The 13,102-nt window shown below is 55.6% G+C and overlaps 1 protein-coding gene across 1 annotated transcript; it reads right to left on the reverse strand.

Moving 5' to 3' along the window:
- Nucleotides 1–295: 295 nt before the first annotated feature.
- Nucleotides 296–12,659, reverse strand: PVALB (parvalbumin). The gene is made up of 4 exons (XM_040991041.1): nt 12,509–12,659; nt 10,765–10,897; nt 9,415–9,524; nt 296–353 (listed from the first exon to the last, which is right to left on the reverse strand). Exons 1-4 carry the CDS (start codon nt 12,567–12,569, stop codon nt 325–327), a joined length of 333 nt encoding a protein of 110 aa, XP_040846975.1. The 5' UTR covers nt 12,570–12,659; the 3' UTR covers nt 296–324.
- Nucleotides 12,660–13,102: the final 443 nt, after the last annotated feature.

Raw genomic sequence — 13,102 nt, forward strand, 5'->3', positions numbered from 1 at the left:
ATAACTTATGGAGTGTTTTCAAGGATCCGGTGGGTAACCTGTGCAGAGTAGTGTTCAGCACTTTCCCGGGTCCCCCAGCCTCCTGCCCGTACCCCCAGGTGAGTCTGGAGAGCCAGCCCTGGTCTCCTGAGTAGAGAGAAAGTCTGATTGGTACCGCCTTTATTGTGTCTCCAGCATTTTTCAGAAGAATGGGGTGTGATTCAAGGGCCACAGAGGGTCAGGGGAGTAAAAAATCACATAAACAAATCAAACAGAAGTGCAAGAGGGGTTGAGGTGGGGCATCTGGGGCAGGGTGGGTGGGAGGGCCTAGGCTGCCAGCGCCTCTTAGCTTTCGGACACCAGGGTGGAAAACTCTGCAAAAGAAAACCACAAAGGGAGGTGAGTCTGAGGTGCAACGCAGGGCCCGACACTGGGCATGATACTGGGCACGCACAGTGCTGTCTCTTGGTTCATGCGAGTGCTTTGGGAGAGCTGGAGAGAGGGAATTGATGAGAGGGGGAATGAATGAATAAATGAAAGGAGATAAGCATATGGATGTTACTACATTTCTGATGTCATCACGCTATCCACACGTTTACTTTTAATAATGACTGCAGTCCTTGGTAGCTGAAGTGTCTAGCTGTTGACCCTGTGCCAGGCACAGCTACAGACTTTCTCACCTGATGCTGACGAGCTCCTAAAAGGTGCACTTGACCATCGGGCCTATTTGGTGGATAAAGCCAAGGCTCACAGTCCAGCTTTCCTGGACTTCTCTGCTGTTTCATCCCCAGGGGATGAGAAAGGACAAGGGGCCTGCCAGTGTGCACAGTAGCATCTCTGAGATGTTGTGTCCTGAGTCGAAGAGATATAGACTCATGATGTGGGCAGATCAGGAGCTGGGAGCTCCCAGCTAACCCTGGTTCCATTTGCTGGCAAATGCACCTGCCTGCGTGGAGTGGGTAGAGAGGACAGGAGTCATTCCTTGGGAAGGACACAAGTGAAGACAGTGTGAAATGGCTTCAGAAAGGCCTGGGGGTGACCCCAGGCCACAGCTTACGGCACCTTCTCCCTGCCATGCCCTGCTTTGTGCTGGATCCTTGATGGACCCTTGAGTCCAGTGGGGAGGAAAGCTGCTCTCAGGGTTTGGCGGAGCCGGGAAGTGAGACAGGGTGGGAAGAATGTCCCAGCCTCCATCGTGTGCTCTGCCACAGAGTCTCGAAGCCAGAAATGACCTGAAATTAACACACACTGCCTCTCAGGAGTTGTCTGGCCTTGGCTGGGTGCAAGTTCATGTCCCTGAGTTGTACTTCTCTCCAACCCACCACCCCAACCCCAGGCTTCCAGCCAGTTACTTTCTCAGCCTCCAGGCCCCGGACACTCACAGGACCACTGCCACAGCCAGGCTTCTCCCGGGACATCCTTCACTGCTGGAACTCTAGCTATTTGCATCCATGTTGACAGTCAGGAAGGGGCTATTAGCGACCCACCCAGATGTGGCTTACAGTTGTAGCCTCTGGCCACAATGACCCCATGGTAGACATACTCTGTCTATGCTCACAGATGGGAAATCTCAGACCCAGGACCTCTGCAGCTTGGCCCTGGTCGCACAGTGGACACAGCCTGCCTGTCCAGGGCTCCCCGACCTTCTTTGGTCTAGGCTCAGGGGCACAGGCACCAGCTCCTGTGACTGTCACGTCTGCCCCTCTTATTGAAAGCGTGGTACTCAGCACTCACTGGGGGCCATCCTACTGGTAGACTCACTGTTTTGGGTCGGCCTCTCCCAGAAGAGAACGCAAACCACTGTAAGGCAAGTGAGGCTGCATCTCCACCGCCACGGATCTTCCAGCAGCTAACTCCACCCCATGGCAGGTGTGCGTGAACCAGGGATGGATGGATGGAGGGACAGATGGAGGTTGGACAGGAGGGCCCGCAAGTCCTTCCCAGGGCTCAGGAAGTACTGCCGTATTTCGTGTAATTCTCACAACAGCCCTGGCAAGTGAGTGAGGTGATTCCCATTTCACAGATGGGTAAATGGAGGCTGGAATAAGTTGCCTCTGGTCTCCAGACATCCCTACAGGAGCACAGAGAGGCTGCTCTAGGTAGAGCCTGCACATTGCCTGCCTCCCAGCATGGCACACTTTCCCTGTGTAGGTTCCTGGACTGTCCCAATCCAGCATGGAGAAGCAAGACAGGTGGCCCACATCTGCTCTGGCAGTGGCAGGAAAGAAAGGGTTCTAACCCTGACCCCTCACCTTGCAAACCCCTGGACCGTGAACAACTCACTGGAGATTGAGTACAGTCAGGATAAGGGGTCAGGGGAGGCGGCGAGGACCTGCCCAGGGGTAGGAGTCCAGCAGGCTGGGGTCCAGGTATGCGAGGCTGTTTTGGACTTGGGGTGGGGATGACGGTGGTGGAGGTGGTGGTAGTTAGGCTCAAAGTCCTCTGAAATCAGAATCTGGGCTGGCCCTCGACCAGTCAGGAGGTCACAGGGTCCCTGGTCCCTGGCTTGGTGCAGAGATCACAAGATTCCACTTTTGTCCCCTCTGAACTGAGATGGGGGCACTTGGAGACAGCTTGAGGGCAAAGGGCACCTTTTCTGTCCCTTTCTGTCTGCCCCAGGGCAGAGTTGCTAGACACCAGGCAATTAACCCACAGCCCTTGCAAGGTGCCTCTGCCAAGCCTCGTGGGGCTCACTCTGGGAAGGGCAAAAGGGTGAACGAGCAAAGTCCTGGACAGTCAGCTGCACACACATGCCAACAGGACCCCGGGAGGCATCTGGGCTGGAAGAAGTCACTCTAGCTTCTACCCCTTGCCTTGGAGTTTTGGAGAGAACAAGCTGAGGGTCAGTTCCTTGCTTCTGTGACTTCAGGTAGACCTGCCGTCTCACTGTGCCTCGGTGTACTCATCTGTAAAATGGAGCCAGGGTGGCACCTACCTCTTGGGCTTCTCACAGGAGCCAGTGCTAATTCTGCATTTGGTAGTGGTTGAAATCTAGATGTTTCTATGCCACAGGCCATTTTGAAGCCTGCCCTAGTCGATGTTTGCCTACTGCCGGGCACTGGCAGGGCTCCTATGAGGGGCACCACTTCCTGACTTCACCCTGTCACCTACCTGCAACCTGCCAGTACTACTTGGTGGAGGCAACCAAGGTTACTCCTTTACCTCCCTAAGCCCCAGTTTGTTCATTGAAAGAGTGAGTGCAACAATGCGCACTTGCTATGGGGAAGATGGCAGGCACACAGTAGGTGGTTTATGAGTGCCAGTCCCAGCCACCTAGGACCTGCATTGCACAACTGACACAGACTGAAGCTTTGAAATGACAGCAATAACCACCAACAGGCTGAAACCACGAGGGACAGCGAAGTCTCAGCAGCAGTCAGCGGACCTGTTCCATCCCATCTGAGTGGGAATCTCAATTCTAGTCCATGGAATATAGGGCTCTGACCCTCAATTTCCTCATCTGTGAAATGGGTATATGGAGGCTACCTCCCCATAGGGTAGCAATGAAAGTTCCATGGAATAACAGGAAGTGCCTAGTACCCAGCTCCCATTGCACAGTGGAAACACAGATCAATTCTAATCATGGGCTTAACACAGAGCAGGTTCCTCTGGAGGGTTCCAGAACCTCCTTCTTGCCAGATATGCCCACACAGCACCACCGGTACAGCCAGAGGCCCCCCCATGCTTACTTACTGATGGGCAGACTGACATCTCCTTGTCCAATCAGAAAGAACCCAAGGTGGGGGGCAGTTGAGAAGATGGAGGGACTCTTATTTTTTCCTTTCCCCTAAGGAAACTGAAATTAACCTAATTAGGTCTGCTCCAGGCCAGTGCCGTGGAGATTGGACAAATATAGAAGTCATGGACAGGTGGGTCCAGCACACGCTGATGGCCTGGAGTGAAACTGAGCCGGTCATTGAGTCAGCGGCTGGATGCTCTCCCCTGGGGCCTCTGCACCAGGGATCCGAGCAGCACCAGCCTCCTGGGTTATCGCCTTGCCTCTAAATAGCTCCCGGCTCGAGTTCTTACAAATTACTATTGCAAGCAGAGATCACTTATCCAGGACGGGGCGCAGGGTCATTCAGGGTTAAGCCAGGCAGCCGCAAGGAAGCACTGTAAACAGTTCTGGAACCTCATTTGGTGCCAGGTGCTGCCCCGTGTGCTACTGTGCTTCATCCTTGCTGGCTTGCCTCTGCCCATTCTACTTACAGAAAGACTGAGGCCAGAAGTGGCTCAGCCAGTACAATGCTAACTCAGACACTGCTTGTGCCAGGGGTACCTCCTCCTTCAAGTATGCAAGTCACTCAGCCTTGTCCTGCCCCTCCTCTCCCCTCCCCTTCCTGTTCAAGATGCAGCCCTGGGGGGGCAAAGGATAGCAGGCACCCTTCCCGGACCCTGACATTGCTCCACTTTGCAGGGGGCTGGTTACATAAGCAGCGCTGCCTCCCCGCCTTTGCCGAAGCTTATCTGGCACAGCAGGACAGGCGCTCGGCAAAGTCCACGCGGGAATAGTTAAGGAGCAGATTGCTAAATACAGACACCGCGGTGAACTGCAAAGTCTCAGCCCAACCCGGGTTGTGCTGGTGCAGTCAGGAGACCAGGGTCACACTCGGTCAGGGATTTGCTGAGTTGATTTTGGCATCCAACATCAACGGGGCCTCAGTTTGTCCATCTGCAGGTGGGGTTCGCAGCCTCAGGATCCTGGCCCCTGCATGCATGCCCCTATCACGGCTTAAAAAAATCAAGTCTCTGAGGTTGCTGCCAGGCTGGAGTTACAGACAGGGCAGTCTCCTCCTTCCCTCTCTCCTTTTCTCCCCTCTGAAATGTGTTTTGCGTTAAGGACTGGAATCCCACTACTTCCCAAGGCTTTAGTTGCAACATACATACAGAAGCATTGATAGGCAGCAGCATTTGCTGAACCCAACTTGACAACTCTGAGCACTGGGTATTTCATAGCCCCAAGAAAAGACAAGCCAAGGTCACAGCTAAGGCTGGGAGGGATCTGTTTTCTGCCCGATTGAGGTGCCAGGCTGGCCACAGCTTGGGGATTGGGAATGGGGTGGAGTGGGATGGCTGTTCCTCGATCGCTCCCACCCGCCCCTCAGGCTTAACAAGCTACTTGAGGATGAAACAGAATAGATTTTGCTAGAAGGAGTCAAAGAGGCAAATGCCTCTAGGCTAGAGAGAGTGGAGCAGCCACTGCAGGGTGGTACTTGTGAACTATGTTAGCAGGGGGAGCAAAAGCTAAAAAGAGGCTTGAAGCGCAGGGAAATGGAACCAGCATCCCCCTCCCTCAGGGCAGGTTTCAGGGTAAACAGGGTTGTGCAGTGAGTTACAGACCCCAGGATGGAGACCAGAGGCACGAGGCAGGCTAGGAGAGGGTACTGGCTGAACCACTCACTGGGTGATCCTGCGAGTGAGACTTAACCCATCAGTGCCCTCTGCCTTGTCTCCTCACCTGAGAAACGAAGGTAACCAAAGCACCTACGTGCTAGGGATGTTTAAGGCTCACAACGCCCTCAACTGTACCACCTGAAGCTCATTAGAAAGGCAAGCATTTTAGTCCCACTTGGAGAAACAGCTGTACTTCTCCCACCCTGTGGTTCTGATACCAGCTGCCCTTGTGGACTCTTGGGTATAAGGGACAAGTGCTTGAGGAGGCACCTGCAGCAGGGAGTCTAGAACTTCCCATGTCTTTCCAACTCGCTTGTCTTTTCCTGCCTTAACCCTCACCCCCCACCCCGAGCAGCCTGGCACCAATCTTCAGGGTGGCTGGGGAGAATCAATGAACCGCATCTATAAACATCTCAGCAGCACTTCCTGCAAGCAGTTGCCCCAGAGGTGGGACTGCCAAGGGTTATTATTAGAACTCTGCCTTTCTGGCCCCTCCCTTTCTTCTGGGACCCTGGGGAACCCAGCAAACAGCACTCACCTCAGAAAGGACAAACAGATCTGAGGGCAGAGGCAGTCCCTGGCCCCAGGCACATCCAGCACCTGCTGTGTGCCAGCCCCCCTGCTAAGGGAGGTCCCGATCTTAGCCTGCACATGGCTTCTGCTTAGACACAGGGCAAAGCTTCCTTAGGCTGCATGCCCAGAGCTGGACACTGGCTCATTCCTTCCTTCCTGTATACCACAAGCAAATGTTTCCTGTTCTTCCACCATTCTTCCAGCCCCTCTGCCAAGTGTGGAGGTCAGACTAAGCCCCCGACCCTCGGAGGTGATACTTTGGGGTCAGAGAGAGAATAGCAAGCGACACGTCAATACACAAAACCATCTAATGGCAGACATGCCCTAAGCTTCACAGGTGCACATCAGACCCAAATTCAGATCTAGCCCTGGAGTTCAGGCACTCTCTGAGCTTCAGTGTTCTCATCTGCAGAATGGGAACAGTAATAGCATCCACCTCGAGGCTAGCCAGGGAGAGTGAATGAGAAAAGCACAGAGCTGGGAGCAGTATAAGTGCTCTGTGTCAGGTGCCACCGTTCTCATCATGCAAGGTGATACTGGTGCTCAGGTGCCCCTGCATGTGGAGGTTTACCCCTTGGGGCACCCACGGAGTCCCAGAGCTAGAAGCAATGCAGGGGCTAGCTGTTTGATCCTGGTTTCAAAGACTGAGTCCCTGAAGGGTAGAGGACCCTATACCTTCTTCATCCAGGGCTCACTGAGAGCTGGGAGTGGAGCTCTGATCTGCCAGCTTGCAGAAGGCTCTAGGCACACCCCATGGAGCCTTGTAATGGGTGCTTCCTCCTGCTAGGGGCCTGCCTGGCACCACCCCATCCACTTTTCTTGCCTTTGAGTGGTGGATGGAGGGAGAGGGTAGCTGCATCTTTCTACCTTCAAAATCAGAAATGTGGGTGCCCAGCTTGGGCTGAGCTGTGCTCACTGCCCCTTTCAAATCTCTTGCTTCTACTACCTTTTGCTCCGCCCCAATCACAGTCACTCAGTGGAGGCCACACAGGCTGGCCCGAGCCTGGCCCAAGCTGTCACACACCTGGGGTTTAATCTTGGCTCTGGCACCTGCTGGCAGTGTGGCCTGGGACTCTCTGATCTGCCCTTTGCTGTATGGGCATCTGTGTCCTCATGAGGTCAGACAATGTAACACTCGGACAAGAGCCCAGTCCTGGGTTATAGCCACATCACGTGCCTAGGTAGCCGTGCTCCCCTGACTCCTGGTCAGCCAACTGATCTTGGGACTGCCAGTGCCTCGCCTGATCACCATCCCCCTCAACCCTGCCCTGTGACCTCTGACTCTGTTCGAAGTACCTGCTGCCTCCTTCTTTGCGCTTGACAAGCTGAGCAGCCCATGATCCGGAAAATCCAAAATCCAAAACACTGAGTGCTGAGCAAAAAGATCAAACTCTGAGTGGCTGGCCTCTGACACATTTCTGGTCCCAAACATTCTGGATAAGGGATGCTCACTCTGGGTAAGGTCATTCCTTTGGGTCCATATGTGTGGAACTGCAAGTAATGTGCAGACATATGGAGCAGGTACCATTTCTGGAGCCCTTGATCTGTGCTGGGTTGCATGTAATATTCCCACAGGACCATGCCCAGTTTACAAGGGAGAAGGCTGAAGCGCACGGAGCTGCTGCCCAGTGCTTTTGTAAGGTGGGCCAGCTCACCCGTACCTCCCTCCAACTGACCTGCTGACCAGGGGTGCTTCAGTGGATGTCTGTGGGGTCTCTGGGGAAGGCCAAGTTGGCTTTTGTTGTGGCAGGAAGGGAGGGATGGAGGGAGAGAGGGAAGAAGGTAGGCCAGCAGGGGATGCCCTGATTTTTCTGCATTATTTTGGTTGTCCACGCATGGCTGGCCCTGAAGACCCTGCCTCAGGCTTTTAAGCTATGTCTTGCTGGCCCCAAATAAAAGCGCAAGGCAGGTCTGGGACCTGGGCGGGAGGCAAGGCTGCAGGTGAAGCTAATGGTGGGGGTGGGAGTGTCACAAGCATCTGCCTACCACTAGCAACATCAAGGGTAGCCTTCCTCCACCCCTCCATGCTGGCTCCTTTCAAAGCACCTCCCTGCTACCTGCTGGCCTCAGGTGGCTGGGCACTCTCATCTGACTTTGGTTGAGATTTTCCATTCCTGTGTCGGGCACAAGCAGAATTTTTGAGTACACTGACCTTGTGCCCAACACCACCCCCCCAAGCAATTTTGTGTCTGTGGCCACTGAATTTTCGCCAGCAGCCAGAGCACATCTGAGAAGCTTTTGCACTCCCCATTTATCATGTGCAGGTGATAAATGGGCAGGAGGATGTGGCAGGGTCAAGGGCGCAGCTGGTGAGGGGTAGAGAGGAGACAGAGTGAGGGGACAGATGCTGAAGACACTCCCGCCTGTGGCAGCTCTTGGCTCTACCCTGGGGATAGCAGGATGGATGAGACCCACTTTCTGGGTTTATAAGTTAACAAATATGCACAGATAGCATTACCACCCTGCTAGACACTATTCTAGCACAGGACAGGTGAATAGCATCTGTTCCTCATAGCAACCCCATGAGACAGGAATAGCCACCAGCCTCAGCTCAGGCATGAGAAATCAGGCCCAGAGTGGCTCTGAGATCTGTCCTAGGTTACACAGCCACCAAACAGCAGGGCTGGTCCTAAATCCCGAAGCCAAGCACCTGCACGCAGCTTTCTCTTGGATGCAGATAGAATGCTGGTGGGAGCAGATGGAGGCAGAGAGAGCCAGAGCCCTGCTCCACCCCCATGACCTCCACCACCATGCCTGTTTGCCCACCTACACAATAGAAGTCATTCCCAAGGACGCGCAGTGACACGCGATTGGCAGCATGGCTGGGGTGTGGGGCAAGGATATTGGTTAGCAGGACAAGGAGGTTGGATGCCAGCCTGCAGCCCCTGGTCAGTGCTCAGACATCCTGCTTTCTGAATCCTAGTGGGTTCCTGGCTCTCTGACACCCATGGAAGAAAGATGCATTTGAGTAAAGCCCAACCGGGGTTGGAGACTTGAGACTCGAGGACAAGCAGAATGCTGGGGAGGAGATAAGGATTTCCGTGCCTGGAATCTGAGACTAGGAGAGCTGGAGGCCCTGCAAGAGTCAGCTGGTCTTGCCTCCTTGGGGGACAGATGGGAGGGAGACTGAGGCTCGGGTAGGGAGAGAGTGAACAAGGTCATACAGTTGGGTTGGGGTAGAGCTGGGACTGGAAGCTAGGCAAGGGGCAGGGAAACTCTCCAATGTCCTGGATCTCTTATTCTGTAGGGACAAAGAGAGAACTCCATTCCTTCTGGGTTGTGCGAATTAAAAAAAAAAATCTATCACTGTTTCATTGTCTGTCTTAGGACATAATGGGTTGGCATTTTTCTTCCTAATCTTGTGGAGTGAGGGTCTCCTTAACTGCCCTGCCTGTGACAGACATAGCTCAGGCCATGTAGCATCCAAACACCCCCAGGGTGCCCAGGGCCCCGAGCATGGCTACCCACCGTCCACCCCGATCTTGCCGTCCCCATCCTTGTCGCCGGCAGCCAGCAGCGTCTTGGTTTCCTTAGCAGACAGATCTCGTGCATCGGGGGAAAAGCCTTTGAGGATGAACCTGGAGGAGGGAAGACAGGAGTCCGGCCAAGGTCACCTTGCAGAGATGTGGGGCGGAGGGCGGGCTTGCATCTGCGCAGGGAAGGGGATGGTTGGGGCTGGTGGCAAGCAGTGAGCATGTGCGCAGCTGTGCAGGACCAGGCAGCATGGTCTGTGGCCATGCCCTATGGGTGACTAGAAGGGACAAGCTGTCCTTGGTGGAGGGTCAACCCCCACTTTATTTCAAATTGTTGTAGCAGGGCTGCGCTGCAAAGTGACAATGCACGAGGACCTCAGAAAACCATCAACAAACTGGGGTGGCAGTGGTGGCAGCAGGGGGAGGAGGTCAAGGACGTAAGAGGCTGTGAGACGTGGTGGGCGCAGCGGTGGAGAAAACGGAAGTGGACACTTAGAGAAAGTGGTGTGAAGGGAGGTGATGCCTGGGGCCCAGGGAGAGCTCAGCCCCTGAGCCTGTGCATGCATGAGTGGCTATGGGTGCCTGAGTCGGGTATAGGTGGGCAACAGAAGGTTCTAGTTAGAGGCAGCCTTGAGAAATGGTTTAGGGGAGACACAAGGTGGGTGGGGAACCTCTACTCAAAAGGCTCCCTTCCTCTTGGTCTGCACAGAATCCGAGGCATCCTTGGGCAGCAAGAGGCATGAGGGACAGCTGGGAGGGCAGGTGTGGGGTGACCCAGAGGGTTAGGAGGGGCAGCCCCCGGCAGCAGCTTTGCATTTTCCTAGTTGGAGCTGCCTTCTCTGCTGTGTGACAAGGACTCTTGATCTGCCCCCGCCCTCGGCCCCCAGAATGGTTGTGCACCCCAAACTGGCCCTGTGGGCACAAACCTCTGCTGGGTGGGTAGTGGCAGGTGCCTTTAAGATGTGGAAATCAATGACAATTGAGCCACTGTCTGTCTTGACTGCTTTGCTCTGCCCTTGTGTGTGTCTGTGAGTTCAATTATTAAGCAACATCCCTCCATTAGCAATATTAAGTGGCTATGATTTAACCTAGTTGGTCACCCTGTCAGCTGAGGGTTTTATTCTCCCAGCCACCTCCAGGTGCTAGGCAGCAATTAGCCTGGGCGACTATCTTGTGGTCACCCACGCCTCCCTTCTGTCAAGGGTGCAGGGAGAGGGAAGGTCTGGGGAGAACTTGGAAGCAGCAAAAAGACTCCCTGCCCTCTACTCCGTGTCCCAGAGCCCTAGGCATGGCATCCCTCCCGGTCCCTGTCCCCAGGCCCCAGTCCCTGCCAGTCTCAGTTTACCCCAGTTCTTCCTCCTCAATGAAGCCACTCTTGTCCTTGTCCAGAATGTGAAAGACCTTCTTCACCTCATCCATGCTCTTCTTCTTTAGGCCCACCATCTGGAAGAACTTCTTATGATCGAAGGACTCGGCAGCTGTGGAGGAAAGAGGGGGGCAGGTGACAGGGAGCGCAAAGAAAGGGGCCTGGGGAAGGGTGAGGAGTGAGGGAGTCTCCTACATACCCAGTGGTGGGGAAGAGAAGGGATGTACCTCCTTAGGGTGCTAAGGGGACCCAGGCAATTGGAGGCGATGCCTCCATTCAAGGTCACACTGCGAGGGGCAGGAGACTGCTCCCACACCCGCCTCGCCCCATCCCCACCTGTACTGCACCTGCATGGTACAGAAGCACCTCCGGGGCAGTGGTCAGGTGGGAGTGGGAGCCTGGAGCGGGAGCTGGGATGAGCAGAGCTGGAGCAGGGGTCGGGGGTTAGGGCTGAATTTCTTTCTCAGTCCAAGTCTGTTCACCAGGAAATGGCCACAGAGAGGACAAGATTCTCTCAAGGTCACAGGATGAAGGGAGGCGGACAGGACCCAGGGGTCCCAGCTCTGGTGCAGGCACCATTCCAGAGGTTCACGTGAAGGCTGTTGATGAGATGGGGGAAGCTATGCAGGATGACCCACCAAGCTGCTTCTGCAGCTCAGGGTGGTGCGTGTGGGTACCAGGACTCCCTGGGAGGGGACTTCCTGGAGCTTGGGTGCCCAAGGGGCAAGGCGCCAAGCAGGAGGGAATGGCAGCCTGTCGGGCACCCCCGTTTCTGATCATGAGCTCTGTTTGTGGGGGGAGGTCTAAAGAGGATGTGAAGATCCACTGTGTGCATGTGTGTGGCTGGCGGGGAGGGGGTTGCTTTCAGAGTCGGATTCTTCTTCCTCAGCCCAGGTTCACCTGGAGACAGGTGAGGCTGCCCTCAGTGCCTATGACTCCAGGTTGGCAGACAGACACCTGGAGGCCACCTCACTGTGACCTTGGGCAAAGCCCTCATCCTCTCACAACCACACTTTCCTCTCCCGCACGCCTCCCAGCCCGACTTAGGAAAGAGAGAGAGGGGACTGCCCAGCTTGCCCTTGGTTCTCTAAAAGAGGCTGAAGTTGCAGGTTCTGGCCAGGCACCTGGGCATGCACTGCTGAGCGCCCGCTGGGGAAGGTCACCTCGCGCGCCTGTCCACAGCCCATTTGCCTGGCAACAAGGGTCTCAGGACATTAGGGAGGGAACTGGGACAGTCGAGGGTGGGGAACTGAGGGAAAGAGTAGGAGAAGAGCGAGGGCCGGTGGCGTCCGGCGGGAAAAGTCCTGTCCAGAATTGGGGTCAAGGAAAGGGTCGCTAAGACAGATGGCAGGTGCACCTGCAGATACCCCACGTGCTTCCACGGGCGCCCACAAGGACCCAGGAGGTCCAGCTTCTGACCTGCTCTCCACCCTTGATCCCGCACCGCCAGTGCTCCCTACGCGCCGGAACCCGCAAGTTTGCGTTGCTTGGGACAGGGCATTCCCGCACCCAATCCCGCCTGTACCGAGTCTTGGAAACACTGAAAACCGCCACTCCGCGCCCACTACCCCATCCCCTACACAGACGTGGGTTAGTCACAAGCGACCCCGCGCGAGCAGAGGGTGGCACAGGGAGGACGCGCAGGTTGTGGGGCCGCGCAGGTGGGGGGCGAGGATGGAGGATGAGAAGAGAGGGCGGGCAGGAAGGACAGCGCGTTGCTCACCCGCAAAGGCGCCTATCGCCTTCTTGATGTCCTCGGCGCTGAGCAAGTCTGTCATCGACATCCTGCAACTGTTTGAGCGGACAGAGCAAGTGCGAAAAGATTAAAAAGTGCTTTTCTCATCATTTCTGCTCATATGACCAGCGCTGCAGTGCCGAGCGCCAAGCGCCCTCCCACCCGCCCGTTCTGGCATGACGCCAGGGGTGCCGGGCTCCGTGCACGCCTCGGGAATGGCTCAGTCCTCGCCGGACGGCTGTGCAGCACCCACCCTAACCTGCTCCCGCGCTGCCCAGCCGGAGACAGACCTAGGGGTCCCAGGGGCTGCCGTGGGGGGCAGCAAGGGAAAGGGGCCATCCTAGGATAGTTCAGGGGGCACCCGCTCAGCCAGTAGGGTCCGGAGTTTGCCTGAGGTCCAGGACATTCAGAAGAGACGCCAGAATTTCCCATCTGGGTTTCTGCCTCTTAGGAGGGTCCCCTCTCGGTCCTGCTCCGGCTTCCAACGCTCCAAAGGCGTCAGTCCTTGATGCAAATTTATGCTGCAGAATTTGAGCCTGAGGTTAAGAAACCCGATCCAGGGAGGAGATGGCAGAGACTGAG

The sequence above is a fragment of the Ochotona curzoniae genome, unplaced genomic scaffold (genome assembly GCF_017591425.1).
Source record: "Ochotona curzoniae isolate NIBS_2020 unplaced genomic scaffold, NIBS_Ocur_1.0 contig_1014, whole genome shotgun sequence".
NCBI classification, from domain to species: domain Eukaryota; kingdom Metazoa; phylum Chordata; class Mammalia; order Lagomorpha; family Ochotonidae; genus Ochotona; species Ochotona curzoniae.